Source organism: Ixodes scapularis, unplaced genomic scaffold (assembly GCF_016920785.2).
Source record: "Ixodes scapularis isolate PalLabHiFi unplaced genomic scaffold, ASM1692078v2 PGA_scaffold1__304_contigs__length_218370807, whole genome shotgun sequence".
NCBI classification, from domain to species: Eukaryota; Metazoa; Arthropoda; class Arachnida; order Ixodida; family Ixodidae; genus Ixodes; species Ixodes scapularis.
The window spans coordinates 104,699,548-104,725,386 of NW_024609846.1; the positions used below are offsets into that span (position 1 = coordinate 104,699,548).

Below are 25,839 nucleotides of genomic sequence, written 5' to 3' on the forward strand. Positions count from 1 at the left end.
TTACAGACGTCCAGTATTCATTGAAGAGAAAGAATGAACAAAACCTGAAATTGTCATTACACCCCATTCACATGGCCAAACCTAGTAAGCAAACTCCAAGTTTGAGCTATAACACTGCATTTGTGCCTATTCATGATCATCTCGTTTCCCAAAGATAGCAGCATCCATGCTGAGAATTTTACAAGTGAGTCCTCTAATATTCGAACTGAGTAAGGAAAGTGTTGCAGAGGATGTGACATTGCTATTTTGCTAAAAATGTTGCATGTGTTTGTCCAGTATCTATAGGAAAAAGCCACACTATGGAAGACCAAGGAGTTAAAAATTGGCATGATTTTTATTCAAACAATGTACCGGACCAAATTTACAATATATTTCTCCCTAGAAAACATCTTATAGTACACAGTATCAAATATAAAATTTGCAAAAATTTAATATTACAATGTCAGCATGAAAGACCAAACACAACAGGTGAATTCTTTAAAGCCAGTGATGTTCTTAAAAGGGGATTGGGGGTAAGGGAAGGTACAAAAATACATCTTTAAAAATGCCTCAATTCTATCTGCCAAAAACACATTTGGCAACAACGAGAACTATATGCACCAAAAGACAAACTGGCATCTCAGTAGCCTGGGAGGTCAAACATCAGCATTTTGTCATGCACATGCACACACAGACACACACACACACACAAACACACACTTCTGCCTTTGTTCAACACCAGCTTCGGGCGGCTTCACAGGTGTGTACAGCAGATATGTGCCGCAAAAATAAATACTGTGTCATAACACAAGTGCTCGCATGCCTCACCAAAAAACATGAGCTAAGGGCACCTTCTTTATTTAAGTTGTATCAAAATGTACAACGTCGTCATCATTATTAACATTCAGTCCTACTCCTTATAACACAGTGTCACACCCGACCACAATGGTCGTTTCTCTGTTCTGATATGGAAAGGTGGGTATACAAAGGGTTCTCTTCCAAGTCAACATACACACACACAAATATTACGTTAATACGCTCATTAAAAAAAAAATAAAAGTGTGCCCAACAATTGGAATAAAAGTGTGCGAAACAGCACTGCGGCCTCTCACCGTGCCACTTCCAACGACGATTGATCGAACGCCTGCAATGGGGTGTCCCCATTTAATATTATTAAAGTGCTTGTCAGAGTGCGCTGACTTGGGGGAAATACGTCTTCCTGGGAAAAGCATAAAGCTCAGGCCAGTCCCTAACTAGGTACTCTCTGTACATAAAACTATACTAGACAAGATATGAGCCTGCCTGCTATTCAATGTCTGAAGCATGCTACTTTCAAGCACAACTACATTGGCACCGCAACCTTCTTTGCATCCACATTCATCATTACATATCTGCCAATCCATGTGAGGATCCTACAATGACCTCTCCAAATCTGCCTCATGCTGGCATGCCCTGCAGTGTGTATATAATAAATGCCCCAAATTAGGATCCTACAAAATAAATGGTAGAATAGCACCACGCAACAGTTCCATGGGCCCACTGCGATGCATATAATGCCAACCCTCGACTGCTAGCAGCTTGCACTGCAACCCATTGAGAAAATGACAAAGAAAAAATTAAGAAAAAAAGTTTGAGACATACATTCCCACCCATTACACCGACCACTTCGATATGTGCACGTCCTTCGGGCGAAATATGAGCAACCGTTAACTGGGTGTTTGGGGAACAAGCACTGAAGTGAGCACAGGCTACTCATAAAGATAAGAAGCATTAATTTCCTACGCGTCTACACAACCTGCTTCTAAACCTGTACAGCGGAGAGAGCTCACCAAGCTGCATTATGAATAGCAACACTTAATTGCATTACCCCCCACACCAACTGCACTCGCACTCTAAAGCTTTCACGATGTGGCACGCACAAACCGTAAAAGGAGGGTGCGACTCTTGCCGAAACATAAAATGTCGGTGCATCAGAAGCATCCATACTTTTCACAGGAACAACCAACCTCCCACACCTTAAATACAGATGCCGCTATTTCACGTGCACAAACAAGCTCCGCAAAAAGCGCCAGAGCTTCATGCCGGGATCCACGGACGTCTTGGGAGAATGCGCTGGGTTCCTGAGACACCCCCAAAAGTACTACATACACTCCAACAAAAAATAAAAATAAAAAGAGCTCTATTCTATTTATATATATATATATATATATAGATGTAATGTATATGTATGAAGAAAAGCTTCATCCAAACAACACACGCACACGCTCGCACAGGGCAAGCCAAGCCCGCGCAAAAGTGGCAGAGGACCGACGCTTAATGAGACTGGAGGTACATCCCCTGCGCACGACTGCGCGGGCGCCTTTAGGCTTAGCAGGCATCGGCGCTGACCGGCTGACCGCCAATGCCTCTAAGCCAACCGACGCAGCCCGGACCAGCCGCGCCGCATGGCCGGAAAGCGCCTCCCAAGCAAGACTCGTGGGTGCCACACGCGGCGCGTGCTGCCTCGTTGGCGGCACCCTCTCCTGCCGAATAATGACTTGCTATGGTGCCGATGGGACCATCAACTCCAGACGTCGGCTGAGTAGCGGCGCTGCGACTCCATCCGCTTGAGGTAGGCCGCCGCCTCCTCCTGCGTCATGTTGCCGTTCTCGCAGAATATCTCGACCAGGATCTCGTGCACGTCCCTCGCCATGTTGCGCGCATCCCTGTGCAAAAACAAAATGGGAATCTGACCTAACAGGTATATGCGGAGCTTCGGCAACCCCTGGGTACTGCCGGGAATCACCGGAGGTTCCCAAGAACTAGGGTGCACATTTTTCTTTTTTGGCCGTGGTGATATTTGGATGTCTCATTTGATAACAGTCTTTCATGTTCGTGTTCTCCACTGCCTTACATGTAGGTTTTATGCACGCTTATACTCCACTCCATTTCACAAGTTGTGTGGAGTACAATTAAAGCCTAAGGCTCCAGAGCTTCCTGTGCTCAAGCACTCGAACAAGGAAAACTCTTGTTGAAGCCACGCACCCTCACCTCTCACAATGCTGCACTTGAAACGCTCCTCCCGAAACGAAGAAGAGGCCTCATTTATTGTACAAAATTTCCCTTGTGACCTCACAAGGGAGCAAACACACAAAGCAGAGCAAGTGGCTAAAACCACGATGCACGCATCTCTCAAACTGCCTGCCGTCGGTACCAACCAAATTGTCGAGCCGTTGCCGAAACGTGCACACCCGCAAAAAGAGTGTGGCGGCAAACTGTGGAACGAAAGGGAGAGGGGCACTGACCCGCAGATGTAGAAGTGGCCGTTCTTCTGACCAATGAGGTCCCAGACCTCGTCCTTGTTCTGGCGCAGCAGGTGCGTCACATACACCTTCTCGGCCTGGTCCCTGGAGAAGGCCAGGTACAGCTTGCTCAGGGTGCCGTCCGCCAGGTACTGCTCCAGCTCCTCCCGGTACAGGTAGTCTTCGTCCCGCTTGCGGCAGCCAAAGTACAGCACCACCTCCCCAATGGGCTTGCCTGCCAGGGTCGCAAGGATGGGTCACAACGCGCTCCGACACAACACACACTAGAGTCCTCTCTCATGCCGGTAGAGTGCAGAAGTGTCCTTCAAAAACACCAGCAGTCTAGCAATGGTGCAATTGCTAGAAGACTACAGGTGAGGGGTGCCATGGCGATTGTGCTTTTGTGCTTTGCCTTAATTGTATTTTTAATTTTTTTCCAAGGCCATCATTGATCCCAACACTACGATCACTAGGAGAGGGCTATCTTTCGGGGGTGGGGCCTCTCTCAGGATTATACGGTAATGCATATTTCATAAGTGTCAAGGAATAATTCTAGAAGTATTTACTGAAAGCCAAAAAAACTATTTATTGGCAATTCCTTTAAGGAAGAGCCAATAAATAGAGTAGCGATCACTTACAACTGAAGTGCCTAGAGGATGGGAACAGATCTAGACGCAGTTCAATTTCACAATCAACCTGCCTCCGAAGAAAGTATAAATACTGTAAACGACTTATTTTTCGCAGGCTCAATATTTTGTGATTTAGGTCAAAGCTGCAGTTTTGGAATAATTCGCGGGTTCTAATTTCCGCAAAGCGGTGGGATCTCAATATAGATTCCAATATGTTTACATTTTACAGGAATTGTTTGCGGGACATATTTTTCACAAATTGTAGGCGATTCGCAAAATTTGCAAAAATTAAGTTGTTTACAGTATATTTAACTATTATATCAACATATTAGGGCCTAGATGGAATAACATTCCTCTAGAAATCTCACAAGCACCGCACATTGGCACAAGCTATTCCCCCGGTCAAGGAACAGCTTTCTAGGAATTGTTAGACCTTTGAGCGAGTCTTATTGCACCCACAAAAGTTTTCAAGAAGGGTTCAGAAATAGTACAAAAATGGGGCTTGAAAATGGCCTGCCATTTCAATATTGGAGAGAATTAAGGTCAGAAACTAGATAAAATGAAAGGGGACCGACTTTAACGCAGTTTCCCGGATTGGTCGGTTTCACTTTCACCTTGCTCAAAATCTGCCAATATTGTTGGTCGTAAACGTTCTTGGACATAGGTGAAACTTTTTGTCAAATAATACATTAGGAAAAAAAAAAAAACGCATCTCCATGTGGTGAATGATGTTGATTGGGGCGAAGCTCTGGTGGTGCTTGTCAGCGTAGACGCTGAACTGCAGCATGCCGAGCCTTTCGTTCGTTTTCATCCATGTCACGCTCCGGTCAAATGCTCAAATGCGTATATAACCACATTTCATACCACACATTCTCTTTCTGACGAGGATGAAAACGAACGAAAGGCTCGGCATGCTGCGGCTCACCGTCTACGCAGACAAGCACCACCAGAGCTTTGCCCCAATCGACATCATTCACCACGTGGAGATGCGTTTTTTTTTTTTTTCCCTGCCTGAGCACGAGCTTACATGAGCGCGGGAGCTCACGAGCAGGAGCACGTGCACCCGACGGCGGACGGACATACGGACATGGCTAGCCCCCAAGGAGCTTCGCCCCTAAAAAATGCAACTGTAGTCAATGATGAGATGAGAAAGGTAGGGAAGGGTTTTGGCTGTTCTGCCTCCAGTGCGAGCTCCCCGCCTTCAAAAACGCTCAGACGTCTCGCGAGGTTCGGGCGTGCCTGCGCAGCCAATGCAGGGCGGAAGGCGAGGACTGCGTGCTGGAGGCTGGGCATCCCATCCCGTAAGTGACTGCATAACTCCCTTTGAGGCGAGATTACGGAGAACAGCTTGGAGAGACAAGATTTACAAAACAGAACGGAGGTATAGAAAGCTTCCAGCAGTTCATACGCCGATTAAGGGACTGCCAAGCTTCCCCCCGCGGAACCGGCAAAGAGCCACGGAAGACGGCCTCCACTGAGGAACGGTTTCCGCGCAGACGGGAAAAGGGCACTCACCCTCACGGCGCATGAAGTCCCTCTCCTGGATGAAGCCCCTGAAGGGGGCCAGGCCCGTGCCGGGCCCCACCATGATGATGGGCACCTGGGGCCGAGAGGGCAGCTTGAACTGGGAGCGCCGCACATACACCGGCAGCCGGGGCTGGGTGCCGTTGTCTGGGCGCTTACTGGCCAGCCAGCCCGTCGCCACCCCGTGGTTCACCCGCTTCGTCGGAGTCTCATACTCCACCTTCACCGCCGTCATGTGGATCGTGTCCGGATGCACCTGTTGGAGGACGACACAAGCTCACACCTCTGCTTATTCCCGGGACGTCGAAAGAGTGAGGGATATTATACTCTGTTTCTGCTTAGAGTGAATTGCGGCGAGTGCTACGAGCCATCCCACTCAATCACTGCGAAAATATCGTGTGACCCCGAACATCGCTTCGCCCCTTCCAAAGGTGATGCGACACCCACGTGACGTGAGATTGGCTTCGTAGGATTGGTTTCAGTGGCTCGTAGCATCCTCTGTGGTTCATCGTAAGGCAAGATGAAGTATAGAGTGCCAAAGGCCCGGCATCTCCTCTTTAGAGGCAGCTGCTAACTCCTTCAGTTACTACCACTAGCAATGTCCCACTTAAAAAGGGGCCCCCGCATTGGGCACCAGGATATGTGGGATTTTACCGGTGGTAATAAACCAAAGGGATTAGCAGTAGTTTCTAGTCAGAAGACACCAGGATAACGTTCTCAAAACTATGAGGCACTTCTGGACTTGTTTACTTTTGTATCAATTAAGTCAGGCTATCTGCTTTCACTTCGGCAGTTTATAATATTTAACCGCTTTTCAGCCTGGAAGAAAGGACCACATTTAGACTGAGTCAATAGTTGAGGACGACTCGTCAAAAAAAGGTGGTACCTTTGGATTGTGTTTTCATTAAATCAGCATTCATGCATGCATGTTCCAGAGTTAGCAGCTTGTGCACGCAACCTTTTCCGCATTCACTCCGTAAAGCGGGTCTGCACGAATATTCCAAATTTGAAATAATAAAAGTAGAATACCTTCTACGCTCAAACTGTCGCAATTCGAAAACTGCCTATTTGGCATGTCTGGAAGATTTGGCCACTACCAAGTAACAACACTCACCCTCACAGTGTGCCACGAGAGAATGGGAATCTTAATTAGAGTTTGAGTAGAGGGTAGAGACTCGTATATGTATGTATATATGACGAGGTAATAATAGAATGTAATTCATTTCAGCCATTATCAAGTAACAATATTGGATATAATAAACTTTTCACCCATTTTACAAATGAAAGAAGAATGCGGTGGACATCTTATCGTCGTAGAAACACAAAATGACCCCAGGCACAGTTTGCTGCCGACCCTGCGGAAATGTCGGTCCCAGGGCCTCAGGCTCACCTTAGGCGAAGAAGAGATGGAGTAGTAGCGAGCCTGCAGCCTGGGCATCAGCTCTAGGAGGTGGTCCAGCGGTGGACGGGCCGACGGCAGGTCTTCCAAAATGTGCACTACGCTGCGGCAGTCGTTGAGCACCCACTGCTTGTACAGGCTCTGCACAGAGACACGGGGAGGTTACCCCTTCAACTTCTTCCGGCAATGAAGCCAAAGCTTCGTGCTCGCGCACCCCCGTGCTCCCACACCACTGATCAAAGTTGCGCGGGCCACGTCTTCGCATCTCGAATGCCAGAAACATTTGTACCTGGGTACGGCGCGGGCTTCTATCGCGAGCACATTAAAAAAAACAAGTTTTCATATTTAGAACTTTCCCAGGTCTGCCTCCATGTTCTCATAGAAAAGATTTGCTCGGGTGAAGCAAAAAAATTGACCCGCGAAAAGTGATTGGGCCAAATCTCGTATCCCGAATTTCCTTCTACAGTCGTGTCTTGTTATTATGGACGCCTCAGTTCCCGAGAAAAATCGTCCATAGTGCGAGTCGTCCATAATAATGAATCGGGGTCAAAACACATAATAACGAGAGTTGCAACAACAAGATGTACAATTCATTAAGCTAAAAAAGGACTGGATGTGGGTTTGTACTGACACTTCCGGTCCTACTTTTGTGTCCACAAAGTGCAACACACCCACTACTCGAAGTGCGCATTCTCCCTGTCCTTCCTGCTCGAGGTAAGCAAAAGCTGTTTCCAAGCCGCAGCGAGCTGCTTGTCGAGTTAGGGTGGCTCTCTCGTCTTCTTCATCGGGTACTGTTGTCAGCGTAAAGTTTTGTTTGAGTTTCTTTTTTTCTTTCTTTTCTATTCAATTGAAAAAAAATATTTTTCAGTTGAGCAGAGTTCCGTTTGTTTACGTTTGACACTTGTCATGGTCTCCGACCGCTTCTGCTTCTTGCCTGACATTGTCTACTTTGCCTTCCAAGTGACCAGAGAAGTGTCCGGCCTTGCCTTTTATGCCAATGACACGCTTATGATCTAAGATGGCTTTTGCTGTGAACCACTTCACGCACAGGAATTACCCCCTCCCCCCCGTCATAGCCTTATCCAGGAAAAAATTAACTTTGTGGCTCCAGAGCTTGCCTCCCATTCCCCAAACAGAGGTGAGGTCTACAGTGAGGGGGCCTAACTGCCCTAGGGCTCATCCTTCTCGGTTCCCAGTTGTAGGTCAATCTCGGGCAACAATAGACTGAAAGCGATAATGACCCCGTTTACATGAAAGAAAAAAATTCCATCTTTTGGTGTGTAGCTTTTATAGGAAGACCAGCAATGAACATCCAGATGCACACTGTGACCTCTTGGGTTCATCAATATTTTGGGAGCGTTTTTGGATCTTTTCCTTTTAAACTGGGGTACTGGCATCCATAATAATGAGACAAAAATGACTGCCTTTGACCAATTCGTTACCAAAATAGCTGTCTATAGCCCGACAGTGGGTTTTCGTAATAATGGGGCAGAATTGCACAACAAAAGATTGGTCCCCGAAAATTTTGGCCATGATGCCTTATTAACAGGGCCCATATTAACTAGACATGACTATTCAAGAATTTAAGAAGCTTTAGGTCCACGGCCACACTTCCTGTAAGTGTTTGTTACCTTTGGAAGTTACAGTCTATATTTGTAATTTCATCCTCCCTCAGAAAGGCCCCCTTGCAAGGCTGCATAAGAACAACCCACTGCAACACCAACTGTGCACAGCACAGGAGTATGCACAGGAGTATGATTGCCAGGATCACCAAAGCAAGCTTCATCTTAAATGTGTCAGGTTAACAGTGTTTTAGAACTTCCCTTATCTTTATCATTCCTCTCTTACTTGAACCTCGAGGCAACACCAAATATTTCTGCCGTTTCAGCGTCCAGCTACAATAACAATTAACAATAAGGTCACATCCCCCCAATAGGTTTACCTCATACCCTTTCCTAAAAACCACTTTTCAAAGGGCCAGTGCAAGTCACCAACTTTCTTCTAGGCTATGGGTTCTCAAACTCAGCACCCAGGAACCCAGGGTTCCCCAGAGAACCCCTGACAGGTTCCTCGAGCTCCCAAACCTTCTCGACCGTGCCTTCACCCCCCTCGAGCAAAGTGCTTTCCGAGTTGAGAACTATTTTCGAAGATCTCGGCCATCCACTGGTGCACGACTATATGCCAAACAGACCCCAGCATGAGCAGTAATGTTTACAAGGCACATTGTTTGAGAACCTTTGCCCTAGCCCATACTTCAGCTTATGGGTCACAGCTACTTCTTCCTCACTCTGAAAGGTGCGAGGGCGGGAGGCACAAAAATACGGCCCCTCACCTTGCCCTCGTCGGAGGAGGAGCTCATGAGCCGGAGCTTCTTCTTCTCCTCCTCGTCGGTGGCATACTCAGAAATTTCCTTCAACACGTGGGTCCTGGGCGGAGTGGTGATGTCCACATAATACAGCAGGGCTGTGCGGTAGCTGGTGGGGCATGGGAAGGGGTGCTTCTTGGAGCTGTCCTCTGCAACATCAGACAGTAATGCACCAGTCTTTTAGCAACGGCCACCAAGGAGCCCTAGCTAAATGCACTCTGCTCTACAACCGAACGCGCACGTGCTTTGTAAGTTATAACTAAGAATGCAGCTTCTTGTGTCCAAATGCATCTCAGAAAAACATTTAGATTGCCCGTTGCCATTCGTAAAGACACTGTCGTCGATGGCCACGTGGGCACATCCCCAAGAAGTAAGAGGTTGCTTTAGAAAATCCGAGAATGTGCCACGGAACTACTTGTGTAATGCCATATAATACCAAGCAGGTGCCCACTCAAAATTGGGAGATGATTGTGGAAAACCGGGGAATGGGTGCTACTAGGTCCAAGAGCGAAAATGCAGGAGCAGTGCACGATCTGGTGGGGCCCTTGCTCGGTTCGTTACTGAATTCGGAACGGCCGCCATTTGCCAAACTAGTCAAGCGTGCCAACGCGTAAATACAAAACGTCGTTATTTTCGCTGAAGAAGCAGCGCTGCACGACGCTCAATGCTGTTTTTGCATCAGTGACACTCAGCACAAAACAATGCCACCATTCCTAGGCCTAACCACTTTCACCATCCAAACGTCCGAAAACAAACCACAAACCCCGGCGTAATCGTCAAAGTCAATATATCCGACAGACGAAGCATCTAGGAGGGATCGACCCCAGTTTTGTTGACCGGATGCATTGGGCGGTTACATTGTTGATCGCTTCTGCAATTTCCTTGTAGCTATAACTGGTGCGTGTGTGCTGCCATGCTTTATCTGTCCTGGCGGCTAATTAACTTTGTGGATGCACGAAAAGAAATTCAATATCCACAACTGTTGTTTTCATTATGCATTATTATGTGAGTAAATGTGGTTAACACTATGTAAAAAAAAAGTAAATATTAAAATGATTGATTATGAATCATTGTCACTAAAGCCTTTGAACAACTCTTCCGAGCTGGAAGAGAAGAGCACCTTATTTATCACTAACAGTTTATACCTCCTTTCGACTCAACACACCTGTCCCCCTACCTCGCCGTCGTCGCCGTCCCGTGCTATGCCGTTGCTTACGATACTTGAAGTACATAACCTCTAAATGACTTTGTAGTTAAAGTAATTTTTAGATGTACCTTACAAAACACTGTAAACAAGCAAACACTGTCTGCAAAATGAAGCTCAGGCACTGCTAAACCTCAAAGTAGGAATGATACATCCGCAGTGCATCATTGACCAGAAAACAAAAAGTACAAAGCAATTAATCACACAGAAGTAGAAAAAGCTATTAAAGCATTTATGTGAAAACACAAGCCGCTTTATATTTGGCTAGCAGAATTTCGCGAACGAATCAAAACATTTAAGTACTTTCTTGTTACTACAAAAGATATAAAAGTAACTTCAAAAGTAATTTGCTACTTTGTTACGCTAGTTAGTAATTTACCCAGTTACTTTCCATTTGAGTAAATTCTACTCTACCCAAAGTACTTTTGCGGCCAATACTCAGTAACTTAACTTAATTACGTTATTTTAGAAACTTGTACATGTCTGCATTACATGCATTTTTCAGGTTTTTGTTTCTTATCGGAGCCCATCTTTGCGCCAGTGGTCCTGCCCCCTGTGGCCGAGGCGCGCAGATACCGCTCTGCCTCCCTTGTGGGAGTGACGTTGCATGCCTAAACTACGAAGGGCAGGACTGGAAGTAAGAAAATGCGCTCAGATAGAAAGCCGAAACCTAAAAACTCGTCCAAATTAAGCGTTTTTTTTTTTTTTTTTTTAAAGCTGTGGATGGTTGTACGTGCCTTCCATATTTCTAAAATGATCCGATATAGTGGATTTTGATGACCCTCAGCAAATTTCTAATGGAAACCATACCTATAAATTCACTAATTCAAAACTAAATTTTTCTAAAGGAATTAAACTAATTATTTCGAACATTATCAATTCTCCTAAATGAGCCGTCTGGCAGAAAGCCAACACAACCTTAACCTTTTTTCAGCGCAATACATACTTTTCGCAGGAACGATTTGGCCTGCGTTTCGAGGACCACCCTGTATATAACCTTAAGAGACTTCAACACTCCCAACGTATCACTCGTTAATGGCGCCCGTTACGACGCTCATTCTTGACAACTTCGTCGTAGAAAACGGCTTGTAAAACACATTCCGTCTCAAAAAGGGAGTTCTAGCTTGGAAGTCTGGCGGCCTGAAACACCCACGTGGACGTACCATCCAGGTTCTTGAGAGTGATGACGGTGTCCAGGTCCACCTTGAGCATCCGGCCCAGGTTCTCCACAATGGCAATGTCGTTCATCGGGTAGACGGCCACGTGGTCGCCAGAATCGTATCTGGAGGGAGGGAGACCGCAAATGGTTCATTGAAGCCAACGCCTCGACCGCAACAACGTGCCGTGGATGGAACTGTTGTAATTGGAACACACTGTAGGTGCTCAGCTTTGTTCAGTGTCTTTTTGGAGAGTGCTCACCTGATTTTAGAGCCTGCAATGCTGATCTCAATGTGCATGCACGACCGGGAACCCTTGTACAGCTCCCTGTGTGCACGGACGGGAGCCAGGAATGGGTTCTTTGCGTCGAAGGGCCTGCAACGAGAACGGAAACACTTGCCGTCACTCGCACACTGACTTTTCGTCGACCAAACGGCTGGGGGGCGGGACCCACAAGGTCGCATTTTTGAACCATGCAAGCTGTCCACAAGAAAACTCGCAAACACAAAGCTTTTGCACTGCCCAATTCAACAAGTACCAAATGGAGTTCGGTTTATATTCGAAATTATCATAATGAACAAATGGTCAGTGGAATACCATGTTCACCCCTAAGCTGACAGTGTGGGGCAAGCTACTTGCTCGCTGGACCAATCGGCCGCTTGCCTTTCATCAACTCTAGCGGACAAAAGAAAATCGCTTCTCGACGGCCTGCGGCAAGCAGGCGTAGCAAGTGCTACAACACAGGACATTCTTTTTCCCCCAGGTTCTGCACGCGATGTCTCGAGAACATTCGCCGCAGTTCTCAAGTTCTTGGAGGACACCAGTTTATTTGACCGCCTCTAACCCCGGTGTCTGACATACACTGGGCGATGGCAACACTTCAACAACCGAGCCACAAAAACTGCTGACCAATTGTTCTTTTTTTTTTTTAAATTCTTTCTTTATCTTCCTTTCTGATCCCTTTTCATCCCATTTTACCTCTCTTCTCTTTTCAATCTGTTTCTTTTCTTTACCTCTCTTATTGCTTTAACTTTTTCTCATCTCCCCTTTCATTCCCCTCCCTTCCCCGGAACTAACTCGCCCCCACTAAAGGAGTGGCCAACATGTTCCGGCTTTCCGCTACCCTCACCACTAACTACTACTACTCAACCGAACTCTCTCTCTGCAAGCGGGAATCGGTAAGAGCGTGACCATGTGGCGAAAGTCTGACGCATGACTAGTCCGAGGAACATGTAGCTTCCACCGTGCTGTCATCTTAAGGGCGAACGCAGTCTAGTCAGACCCAAAAGGAGGGAACAATGACAACATGGGTATGTGGACGCGTTTGTGCTCACATCTTCTGGGTGGAGTAGGAGTTGAGGCGCGAGATCTCGCCGTGGAAGACCTTCTCATCCGGCAGGTCCTCGTGCACTATGAGCTGGTACTGGCGCAAGTTGATGTCCTCCCCGGACATCTCCAGGTGGAAGTTCTCGCACACCGTGTTCCAGAAGCGCTCCTTCCACGTCACAAAGTCCTCCTCAATGCTGCGGCCGGAGGGGACACAAGGTCATCGAGAGTGCTACAAAACCATTCACTAATCGTTCCCAGAGAGAAGCATCAATCCACAAGCAACAATTTACACGCAACGGGAAGCGAGCCAATAGGCATCCGGTGTCAGTGGCAGAGCCAGGGGAGAAGCTTATGAGGCTTCAGCCCCCCTCACCCCCCTGAAACCTCCCCTTCCCCCCTCTGCACCTTAAGTCATGGACATCCTGCCTTTCCTTGACTTGCGTTCAAAAACAACAAATGATATGAGGGATGCTCTCAGCAAAGTGCCTCAGTTGGATTTCAAGCCTGCAGATCAAGAATCTGTTGGCCCACAGGTTACCTCGACGAATTGTACGCGAAAGAGGCACTGAGCGAAATTCGAAAGAAAAAGGTGTGAGGCTGAGGCCACACCATAGTAGCCATTCAGCGCTTTACAAGCGAGTCGTTTGTGGTGCGATAAGCTAAGTAAGACTCTAGTACAATTTCAACTCCACTTTACACAATGATATCTTGTGTTATTTATATCTGTTGCTTTGAACCGCTTGAGCCCATGGGGGTGAACTTGGTTCAAACTTCGTCTAACTTTTGTTCAGAAGGTCGAAGGTTGTCAAACTTTTGAGCTTAAGAGGTTCAAAAGCTTAAATATCATCTAATTTCTTAGCATGATAAGTTCAAAAAATTCACATTTCTAGTGCCAAAATTTGAAAACAATCAAATTTCTCAACACCGAAAATTGGAAAGTTAGAAAATCGTAGGATTTTTTTTTTTTTTTTTTTTTTAGGTCGACGTTTTGAAACCTTTTGAACCCCTTGGTTCAATTTTCGAACCTCAGGGTCGCAAAAAGTTTGCGGCATCTCTACTTATTTCAGCCTCTGAACACAAAACCATAGAAGCTCCATTAAAACTAATAATTGTCTTGAAAAGAGAAGACAACACCCCATAATTAGCTCAAGTTTCATTATCCTAGGGCAAATGTAAAAAATAAAGTGACTCGCATCTTCCCTTAATACTAAGACGAAAGACAACTAACCAGTTTCTCTGTCTGTCCTCCCAATTGTTTCATTCTTTCCAACAGAAATTACAATATTAAACAACTGAGAGTTTATTAAAACCATTCAGCAATTTGTTGTGTCACGTTGGAAACAGGATGCTCCAAAATTACTGAAACTATAAAAATTAGTTATTACCAGTGTTTTTCTTGGCTTTGAGGTTTGAATATTGTCTGCATTACAGTAGCACTTCAAACTTTTCACCCCCCCCCCCCCCCCCCCCCCCAGACCCGTGCACCCTTGGCCAGAAAACAAAAACAAAGTGTAAACGGCAACAAGACAGGTGGCCATGGAACACTGCAAACCTCACTTACTTGGCATCGTCGTCGCCCTGCCCGAGTTCAAAGACGCGTGTTGCTCCAAGTTCTTCCATCCTTTTGTCCACATATTTCCCCATGGCATTGAAGTGCTCGTACGTCTTGTTTCCCAGGGCAAACACCTGCACACAGCACACGGTTTAGCCTTGAGGAAACAAAACTTTTACAACCCTGCTGAGCCCGCCCTGGACTTCTCGGAGAAGGAAGTTGAGTGTTGCACCTTATGCGCCTCTACCGAAAACAACTACGAGTACCCACACTCCCGCAACGTCAGACCGACTGGCTAAAGCGTGCAAGAAAACCTTGGTTGGTTCATATCATCTACCTACTATATTATATTTATTAGGTTATTCTCTTATTTTGTCAGTGTTCCAGTTTGCGCTTTTTAAGGGGTACACCCCCAGGGAGGGTCAACTTTTGAACCCTTGTTTTAAAATTAATGAAATTTACAGGGTAGGCTGGTGGTCATACCAGAGGGTGCATAACAAAATTTCAGGTCTGTCGGTTAAGTGGAAAGGAAATTAGGGCAGCGTCTATCAGCAACATGCCTACATTGTTTAGTTAATCTATCATCGGAAAACTATCACGATATTTAAGATTTTGATTTGCTAGATATGTCGCAGAATGCCTAGGAGCACCTCCTAGGCATTCTGCTACATATCTAGCAAATCAAAATCTTAAATATCGTGATAGTTTTCCGGCTATCGAAATTTTTTTGCAAAAAATCATCTATTTCTATCAATTTTCTCTTCTGCAAAATTGGTCAACTTTTTGGTCTTCTGTGTCTTCGACACAATAATGTTTTTTTTTTTATAAAAGACATCCGCAAAGCGACAAGAAAGTTCCATAGCCACACTCCTTATTACATTTCAGTCAGGAAAAGTGAAGAACGAGCCTTCCCTGCATTGCCACTATCAAACGATAGATTTAATAAAATGGAATTTATACCAACAAGTGGAATGGAGAAAAATGCATTCAAAGTGCTCCAAACCCTACCTTTTCTTTAGCTTCGGGGAACAGGAAATAATTTATAAAAAATTAACTATGCAGTGTAAACAAATGAAAATTTCTGGGAATACTCTCTAGATGTTTGTGGATGTAAATATGTCATTTTTCAAAATCAACATTTTTTGCAGAAATTTTTTTTTTCTGGGCAGTGTCCCCCTTTAACATTTTAAATGACCCAAAGACTCTTTTGTAAGAGCCGTCGCAGCCCCAGCATGGCACAATGCATGCCAAACTATTTCTATTGTGCCGGAGGCATGTGCCGAGGGCTTATGCCAACACGCACGGAAAGAAGGTGGGCAAGGCCAGCGAGGCCACGGCGTCAAACTTGAGAATGCCTACTCACAGCGTAGTGGACGCCTGGAAGTTCCACGCTGCCGTCCTGCAGCCACTGGTAAAAGTCCTGGGCGTTGTCCGTGGGGTCTCCCTCCCCGTACGTCGCCATGCAGAAGATGGCCATTGAGTTGTTGATCTCGGGCAGCTTGGTCAGGTCCTCCTGGGAGTTCAAAGGCGGGAGGCACAAGCACATTTCTCAGATCAGCCACTCACCATCAGAAAACAAACTACGATTTCTCAGTCTAACCACAACACAACTAACCACAACCAACCAACACCCACCTATTACAACCCACCCACCAACCCACCAACACACCAACACCCCCCCCCCCCCCCTTTTCCTCTCCAGAAGAAAAAAGAAGTGTAGCACGATAAAACATATGTAAATAGAAATTTTGCCACTGCTACAGTAAGTTGCAGCTCCAGAAGGTAGGGCAAGGGAAAGAAAGGCTGGGGAGGAGGAAGCAGATGCACCGCTGGAGAGGGGGAAACCTCCTCCATTCTCCAGCATTCTGTCTGCTTCCCCCTCCCAGACCTTCCTTCCCCTTGCCCTACCTTCTGGAGTGGCAACGGACTATAGAGAGTAACACAGAAAACATTTATTCTTGTGACCATCATTGTTCTAGAGCAGGGGTGGCCAGGCTGTCCCGGCCTAAGAGCCGGAAACAAACCCCCGAAACTCCCAAGAGCCGCGAGGGGGGAGGGGGGGGGGGGGGGGGGGGGGGCAAGCTTTTGTCTATATAAAAAAAGAAACTTTTGCTCAGAGCAATAAACGAAACTCGAACTACTTGCAATCTATCCGAGTCAAAAGCAGTCCCACGGTACGTAAAGTAGCAGTAGCATACGACTACCCAAACCGCAACCTCTCTCAATTTAAAACGCGTTCCATTTCTCCTTTTGGGGAAGTGCTCGTGTGACCGGGAGGGAGACGAGGGTGTGTGTGTGTGTGTTTGGCGGGGGGGGGGGGTGGCAGGGGTGCTAGGGGAGGGAGCCGCGAGCCGCACTTTAACACGCGAAGAGCCGCATGCGGCTCGCGAGACGCAGCTTGGCCACCCCTGTTCTAGAGGAATCGAAACTGCAAAACTTGTCTCAGACTTATAACTTAAAGCACCAGTTTGTTCCTTTTCATACTGGTCCACAAAATTTCCAATTACACTGTACTCCCAAAAATTATCACATAGAAAAAAAAAAAGGCGCCACATTGTGGCGTTTACCTTCATTTTTTTGTCCGCACCATAGGCACAGTTTATTTTTGGAATAACAGCCTACCACCTAGCAAAGTCGAAGACACTGTTCGCTGTGGACAAAATCGCAAGGAACCAGAGCCTTCCCAAACTTATTCGGTTTTACTGGCCAAGAGAATCGTCGGGCTTCGATTGCTCCAAACAAGATGTCATTTCCCATGGCAGCTTTTAAGGCTCGGCAGCATTCTCCAATTGGCTGTAAGGGCATCGCACCTTCGCACGAGGAAGCTCCTACACAAGTGAGGATGCTAACATCTGAAAAGCCCAACTGTGGCCACCAACCACGAGTGCGGTTCGTGTCATCCGTTACCGAGCAGAAAGCCCTTCCACGAGTCTGTCTCGTGTTTCAACTTTGGAGTTTGTTCAGTTTGCTCTCCGGCAGATGGTGGCACTGTTGCTACTGATCCACCCACTTTGGGTTATTTTCTCAATTGTTTTGAATTCTCACTTAGAGGGCTCTATTGCCCAAGGAAACAGCATTCAATGTCTGCAAGTGAGAGGAAATGTGGTATGGGGGGGGGCCTCGATGCTCTTATCTTAAAGTACTGAGAGCTCTGCCATTTTGAATGGCAAGTATAGTACCACGTTTCTAATGGCTAGGAAGCTTTGTTTAAAATTGGAAATTTGCAAGAAAATTGAGATTTACTTGGCCTCCAGATATATAGTGGGTTGCTTTCCACCTCCCCGAATGTTTCCAACAGTATTGCACAGTGAAGAGCTACTTGATGAATGCATCACATGGCCAGAAATTACTAATAGGGAATGCAACTAACAACATCCGGAGACCAAGTACACGTTTATTTTTGTGCATAAGCCACAATGTAATAACATTTTGTAATACATTTTACAAAAAAAAAAAAAAAAATCCTAGCTTGATTACGCTGACAAAGACCAGGGAGCACAGAACTCATCCCACACAAACCACACACCGAGCGTCGTTTATGCTAAATTTATTATTCCTTTTATATTTTTTTATACATATTTTTATTAATTTCTTATTTTATTTTTATGTATTTATTTCTTGCTTTATTTTATTATATCCATTAAAACATTTTTATGCAAATGAAATCATTCACTGCAGCTGTGCTCACAGCTCGGTGGTATCAAGTTGCCACCACTCCGACCCATGTCTGAGCCCCCCTGGGGCGTCTTTGTTGATTTTAACACTCCCAGCGTGTTGCTTTTATGTCGGTCGTTCCAGAAGTTTGTCCATAATGCTGATTCGCGATGAATTTCTCATAGAAGCCTAATGCTAACTGGGTTAAATGGCTTTGTCAGAGATCTGTTGTACCCTCCAAGCTCAAACTACACCACACGTTTCATTTCAAGTGTCCTGATAATCAACTGGGTACCTTTCCAGTTGATTGTGGCAAGAACGGATGCGATAGAACGGTGCAGAAAAAAACAAAATATGACGTCTGTCCACATTACCGTCCCATCAAGGACCTTAATCAAAATCATCCCCTTTCCCGCTCGCCTGACGAATCACACAAACAAAAATAATGGCAAATGGCGACCCGATACAAAGCCTCTCTCGCCCCTTACGAAGATAACGACCCCACGTGCATAGCATGCACCCAGGCTAATCTTATCGTGTGACCTCACGGCATGAAACGTACCCCGTACCAAAGTTCACTGGGAAGATGTCCCGTACGACGCAACATATTGCACTCTAAAACACATAGCAAATAAGCGACTGTTCAATTCACAAGCATCCTATTGCTTTAACTCCTGAAGTGGAGAGACAATGTGGCTTGAGATACTATATAAAATTGTGTATATAGGAATACTGTGGCTCTCCATTGAGAGCCATTGCAGGAGTGACGCAAGTGCAGTCTATACAAATATTAGAAAAAGGAACATGCACAGAAATGATCCAATTAGAAAAGAGCTGTTAATAGCATCAGTAAATTTCTCCATGGAAGAAAGTGTTACCACTTCATTATCTAGCCAACTCCATTCTTGTATGGCCCAAGAAAAATTTTAATATTTGAAAACATTGTGTTTAAATCTGTACTGCTGGATAGATTTGGTACGATTGATTCTGGACAATTCGGTGGAGGGGAGCGTGATATATTTGTCAAAACTAATGTTAAATGTGCCATGAAGAAAGGAATAGGAGTATTTTAATCTGCCTATTTTTGCTGTAGCTTCTGTTGTTTCAACATTGGCCGATTTAAGCAAGAGCGACATGGAAGTATGGTTTCAGAATGCATTGAGTATGAATCGTAACACCCTTCTTTCGGATGCCTTGCAATTGGCTTAAAGAGGCACTGAGAGGACAAAATCATAATTTTTTTTATCCGAAACGATTGAAAACGATGCTGGACATTACCCTCAAAATTCGAAGCTTGGGAACTCACTATTTGTGAAGTAAAAAAACAATTTCCAGAAACCGTATTTGAAGTTCCTGCACGATCCGTGCCAGTGCAGTGACAATGAAGATTGAGTCATGTTGCAACTCAAGTTTCTCTCGGCAGTTTGATACTTTAGACCCATGTTACGGATAAAGAAAAGGATGGCCAAAAAAACATGCTTTTCGTTTAAGGCTCGTCAAATTATGAGGCGCTGGAGAAATGCACCCTTCTGCGTCAAGTCTTTATTTCAAACACTTTTTGTTCGCCTCCCACCGATTGAAAAGCATGCGGGAAGGGCCTTAGAACGGGCCTGGTATCGCTGCGCCGTAGCATTCTTCTGCAGCATAAAATTAGTGTGCTTTCCTCGCCTTCACCATGGCAACGAACGCCGAATGAATGGAAGCACACACGGTACCACCGCGTAAAGCCAGCAACAGCCGACGCCATTTTACGAACGGCTGACAGCGTTTGTAAAATGGCGTCAGCTGTTGCTGGCTTCACGCGGCGGTACCGCGCGTGCTTCCATTCATTCGGCGTTCGTTGCCATGGTGAAGGCGAGGAAAGCACACTAATTTTATGCTGCGGCGCAGCGATACCAGGTCCGTTCTAAGGCCCTTCCCGCATGCTTTTCAATCGGTGGGAGGCGAACAAAAAGAGTTTGAAATAAGGACTTGACGCAGAAGGCTGCATTTCTCCAGCGCCTCATAATTTGACGAGCCTTAAACGAAAAGCATGTTTTTTTGGCCATCCCGCTTCCTGTTTTCTTTATCCGTAAGATGGGTCTAAAGTATCAAACTGCCTTTCTCTCACGCCACCGAACCGTCCCAACCGGAAGTGTCCACGATCAAACTCACTTCTCCGTGCGCGCCGCCTATCACTATGTGCAGACGACGCTTCACTTTCCAATCTGAAGTTCTTTTAGGGCCCTTTCAGCGATCTCAAATTCTTTGGAACGGTTGAGGTCGGAGAGGATGCACAATGGACTACTGTGAGTGACATGATGGGCCATGTCGCGTTGGGGCAGCGTGAAAGGCTGCCCCGCGGCGGGGTCACAACCGAAAGTATGCTGCACAGGTTCCCAAAGAATGCGTCAGAGGCGGTGGCCTGGCTAGCTGCAATTCCTGGAGGACTACTGGAGGGTTTCGAATTGTAGTCCTTTATTTGTTCTTGACACTTTGTCGACGAGGGTTATGTGGTCAGCCCCAAGCGTCTCTAGAGCATCGAGGGTTGAAATGGTACCTTAGTTGAAACGTGGTGTCATTCTGACGAACTTGCTGCAGCAGGTCACATCACACGAAGTAAAACGTCCGAGGCTAGAGTTAAGTCTACCAAACATAGGAAACTTCGTCCGGTTCCCCGACTCACCGATCATCCTCACTGCTACGGGTGCCGAGCGTTGTCATGTGTTGCAAGGAATGATAAAAAGCCAGGAGGTGACATAACCTCGTGGCTTTCAATATTTAAAAAGGGCCATAGTGCATTCGCAATTGCGTTGAACACGCTTTACGAATGCCGTTATTAAACATTATAAAATGTCACTTACAAATTTTCTAACTTTCATAATCGATTGTCACAAATAGAAAGCGAGGACGTTAAAAAAAAGAAAGAAAAGCGGCAAAAACAAAAAATGCAAGCGAAGTGAATTTTTTTTTTTAGTTGTGGTATTTTTTTGTGTTTAACTAAAACTTGCATTGTTTAAAAAAAATAATAGACCTTTATGGTGTTGTGCTCCTTTAGTCTTTGTGGTGAAACTAAATGGTACTATAGTCGGTGACAGGTCAAGAACGAAGTGGAGGCCCCTCCCACCTCTTTCCACTTTAATAGTGCGAACACTGGAGAAGAGGCGACCTCCTCTCCACTGTTCGCTCCGCTGAAGTGGAAAGGAGTAGGAGGAGCTTCCACTTCGTTCTTGACCTGTCACCGACTATAGTAGCATACTCCAGCATAGGTTTAGTTAGTGTCTTATATGCTACACTTTTTATTTCAGTAACCTTTACAAATTACCTTCACCAAGTGAAGGTAACTGGTGTAGTTTAGGGAGTCATGACTATAAAAATGGTTAGAATCTATCACATTTCTTTGGTACGGACAATTAATTAAAAAATGTGGTAAAACACCTCATTTGGTTTTATAAAGACGTAAACTAAAAATATTGGAGAAAAAGAAGCTGTCTAGACATTTTAATACAATAAGGGTAATGCAAGAGGAATACAAATATACCATAAAATATGGGGGAAGCGTGCCTACCCCACTTTCACTGAAAACTGGGTTAATCTATGTAGACATCGGTGCCTGTCCGGTCAAATCAGTAGAAACCAAGATTTATTTATTTATTTACTTATTTGATACATGCCCACAAACAGCATGACGCCTTCAGCGTGGTGCACAAAAGAAAACAAAGCAAAGGAAGTATGTGAAAATAGGTAAAAGAGCGAAGAGAAAAAGAAAGACCATAATGACGTCACACGTGGCGTCCCCCTCACGACGTCACACGGCGCCTAAATTTAGCGGGAATATTTCCCCGCTAAATTTGGTGGGGAAATTTGGCGAAGAAATTTCCCCGCTAAATATAACAAAAAAAAATTTCCCGCTAAATTAGCGGAAAAATTTCCCCGCTATATTTAGCGGAAAAATTTCCCCGCTAAATTTAGTGAAAAAAGTTCCACACGAAGTCTAGCAAAAAAATTCCCCACTAAATTTTGCGGCAAAATTTCCCCCCTAAATTTTTTGTTTGTAATTCATCGCAATCGGAGTAACATAATTTGTATATGTTATTAAGCTACGCTCAAGGTCAAGTAGCTACAATTACAACTTCATTATTTTTAAAATAAATTTCTAAAGCTACACCAACATTTTTTGCTAACCGGGAAGAACGGAATGGGAAACTAAAAAAAGAATTGACACGCGCAGAACGGAATAAAAAAGAACTCCAAAAATACAAATTTAAAAAGAAAAAAAAGAAAGAAAGTTATTAACAAGGGCCAAGGGCCTCTCAAGCGGCCATTTCGCGCTCGCATGAAAGCTGCTCCCCCCGAACTTTGACGTCAGGAAAGAGGACTCGACAATTATGCCATTAGAAGAGGAAAGAGACAACTGGACACATGCCAGACATTTCCCCTCCGACGGCGACCGGCGTGCGACCAGGATGCCAAAGCCCCACTTGAACCTTCCTGTTGGCACAGACCTGTGTCATCCCTTTGTACAAACACATGGAGAAATGCCGTGAAAGAAATAAGGATATGGCGCCACGGCCGTCAATCTAGATCTTGCATATCCTCGAAGGGAGTAGAAGTTTCCAAACACTCCGGCTTTTAGGTCCTCTCGACAGGTTTGTTCAAGTCGCAGACTGTCCAGTTTAGAGATGACAAAAAAAGAAACTAAAAGCATGAAAAAAAAGGGCTCATTAAAGTGTACTGACAATGAAAGTATGACACTGGTTTAAAATAAAATTGCCAATTTTGCGTTTTTTTTTTTTTGTTTTTTGTTTTGGGAAGTATGGCTGCATTTAATTTCTCTCGCATGTTCCGAGATGAGAATAATTACGGGCTCACAAATAACGGCTGAATGCTCCCTCCCTTCGCACGAGTTCCACTCTTAGGTTGTTCGGCTCGTATTTTTCTTCTATAACCGGCAGTTATGACATTAAAGCTACGAAACCTATAAAAGTAAAAATACCTCATCAAAATAAATAAACGCAGAAGGACGACGTGTGGATTTTGTCTCCAAAAAGAGAATGCCCAGACATTCAGCTCTCCGAGGCATCATTAATGCTGGAAGTGAAAAGAAGAAGCTCACCATCTCGCACTCTTCTGGGTCAGCCACCATGGCCTTCAGCCCGAACCGATTGGCTTCCTTGGCCAAACGCGCTGCAAACTCTTCAGCTGTGCCAGTCTGAGAGCCGTAAAAAACGACTATGTTTCGGCCCTGGATGACAAAAAGAAGGAATGTGAGACGAGAGACGTCAAAGAAAGTTGTCTGTAATAAAAAAGTGAGAAACAAATAAATCATTAAAAAAGATGTACAGTCGAATCTCGTTAATTCAAACTCGAGGGGGACCGAAAATTTGTTTGAATAAAGGAAAGTTTGAATTACCAGGAGTTCCCTCCCATAGAGATGCATAGGATGGGACCTGCATGTTAGTTTGAATTATCCGCAAGTTTGAATTAATGAGAGTCGACTGTAATTCTAAAAGCAAAATAGAGCATTGCAATTAATATTGCAGGTTCAAAATGGTAGAGGAGCAATTTAGACAGCGCAGTACACCACACGCCAGTACGATGCCTGTTCTTATCAAAATGGGCAAAAGTACAAGTTGAGTGCAGCAATTTTTGCTCCACATACTTCAAGCTGCAGGATTTAAACACATTTGGTCACCGCCTTCTGCCCACCCCTTCCATGAGCATCCCAGATGAAAGGCCCCGTCTACAACATGCTGCAATAAACCTTGCATACATATATTCGACTTCCCTTTGAAAACCAAAGCTTGAAGAGTTGGTATAAAACAAACACAGCTTTATAGAGCTATCAGGTAAAAGGAATGCAAACTTCCCTAAAATTCAAACATAAAAAAAGTAACTAGTGTTTCCTCTGTAGATGCAAGAGGTAAGGCACTGATTTCTTAAAATGAATTCAAATCATTCCTTGCATTTTAATGGGCTTTGATGTCAACTACCAAGCAGAAAAGATAGCCAAGCAGACAGAAACAAGTTTCGGAAACCTTGCCACATGCAACCCTAACAAAGTGTGCCTCCTTGGAACTAATGGCCATAACCACCCTTAACAAAGCAATGAAGTCATGTCTGGACAATACATTCAGCGTCCCGCTTTTGCCTTCGTCACGCCAGAGGTGTCTTATTCCAATTAAAGACACTGGAGGAACGGAAGACGCACTATCTCTGCTGAGCCAGATTTTGCCAAACTACTAGACTTGAATTCTAATTGGCTGTGTTTGTGAATAGTTAGCAGAAATGTTTAAACAAGTTTTGTGCCTTTCCTCTATCCTATACACCGTGCTAAACTAAAACAAGGGTAAACCCTTCAAAGTGAGACTTATTCTGGAATTCACCCAGGATTCCCTATTTGGAAAAGCCTGAACATTGCGGTGAGCATCAAAAGACTTTTAACTGAAAAAACTAAAGCAAATTCAAAGGTACATTTTATGGACACGTACACATAGATCTAGGCTCTCAGCCCAAAAGGAATAACAAATAAAAATATATATATCTGAGTATAGATCATGACGACTATGGCACTAGGACGACACAAAAAGAAATACTATGATGCTAATTAACAAGTGGAATGCTACTACTCCCAATGGACTTCGCTAGACCGATATAATATGCTGTAAGCTCATCAGCAATGTTGTGGTAAACAATATAGGGAATCAAAAATTATTTTCATTCGAGAAGATAAAAAGCATTAATAGTAATGAAAACAAAAGCAAAAGAAAAACAGGAGTTTTTTGTAGGTTTAGTGCATTAAATTTTTCTTTATTTGTTACTAACTTCCAGCCAATGGTTTACATTGCAGAACCCTGTTGAAACTAGTAACACTGACTGCCAACGGACAAATCAACACTCTTTTGTCAAGTAAAACGACTTCTGCTGCCTGCCCAAGTCATGCATTTCCTTACAAATGGGGTGTTCTGTAGACCGAAATGGAAGCCGCCAAAGAAACAAATGGATAGAGATGTCAGTGGGTTTCCTGCTCTCAAGTTAGACCTCCAAGAATACAGCTGTGGAACGCAAACAACACAGAAAGAAAGGGGCTGACATACCGTAGACTTCATCTTTCCTATGAAGCTGGAGTTGTCAGTTTTCTGGATATTTGTCCTGCAACACAACACAAAAAGGAAAACTTAAAACAACTACATCATTTATGCTAGCTACAGTAGAATGAGGATTGCGGATGTAAAGGGTACAAGCACTCTTTTTGACAAATAATGAATAGGACAAGCAGAAAAAAATTAAAAATGGGAGAGCACAGGTTTTGAGAATTACTCGGGCATGAAATCAGCAGTGATGCTTTAAGTTAAGCAGCATATAAGTAGCTCTCCACCATTTTGCCCCAAACAAGGGCATCAAGCCAGACAGACGAGACGAACGGCTTAAAAGCAGGTTAAGCAGACAAACAAGCAGTCACTCACTCTATGGAGAACGTCTTGATGGCTGCTGGATCAAAGGAGGGTGCCTTCTTGCGTCTCAGGAACAGCCAGTAGATGGCAAACCCCAAGAGCGCCAGCAGTATGAGCACGTCCAGCAGGCCAAACATGGGGGCCTCCTCTGCAATGGCTGCCCTTGTGGCCGCTTCCGGGCCGAGCAGCCCCTCTTGGCTGGCTGGTCCCTCCATCACTGCTGGCAAAGAAGGAACAATGTTTGCTACTTGTGTCGTACCAGGAGAATTAGTAGGGCACAATAGATGCTTATCTAAGTCGCGTTCCAAACCTTAATCGAGTAGATCAGATGA

At 45.0% G+C, this 25,839-nt stretch overlaps 1 protein-coding gene across 7 annotated transcripts in view; it reads right to left on the reverse strand.

Annotated features, from left to right (window-relative positions):
- Positions 1-315: 315 nt before the first annotated feature.
- LOC8032750 (NADPH--cytochrome P450 reductase) overlaps positions 316-25,839 on the reverse strand; it is a 41,411-nt gene continuing 15,887 nt past the window's right edge. For 5 of the 7 annotated variants that reach the window (XM_029991924.4, XM_029991929.4, XM_040502373.2 and 2 more), the window contains 13 exons: positions 25,520-25,724; positions 25,151-25,205; positions 23,170-23,298; positions 15,784-15,933; positions 14,430-14,554; positions 12,874-13,062; positions 11,801-11,914; positions 11,545-11,663; positions 9,145-9,326; positions 6,804-6,953; positions 5,405-5,669; positions 3,264-3,495; positions 316-2,684 (listed from right to left, as the gene is read on the reverse strand). In XM_029991924.4, coding sequence (XP_029847784.4) covers positions 2,540-2,684; positions 3,264-3,495; positions 5,405-5,669; positions 6,804-6,953; positions 9,145-9,326; positions 11,545-11,663; positions 11,801-11,914; positions 12,874-13,062; positions 14,430-14,554; positions 15,784-15,933; positions 23,170-23,298; positions 25,151-25,205; positions 25,520-25,722 — 2,058 coding nt within the window. In that variant the 5' untranslated portion in view covers positions 25,723-25,724 and the 3' untranslated portion in view covers positions 316-2,539. Of the gene's footprint in view, positions 2,685-3,263; positions 3,496-5,404; positions 5,670-6,803; positions 6,954-9,144; positions 9,327-11,544; positions 11,664-11,800; positions 11,915-12,873; positions 13,063-14,429; positions 14,555-15,783; positions 15,934-23,169; positions 23,299-25,150; positions 25,206-25,519; positions 25,728-25,839 lie in introns of all 7 variants that reach the window. The other 2 variants (XM_029991926.4, XM_029991925.4) reach the window with 1 other exon arrangement.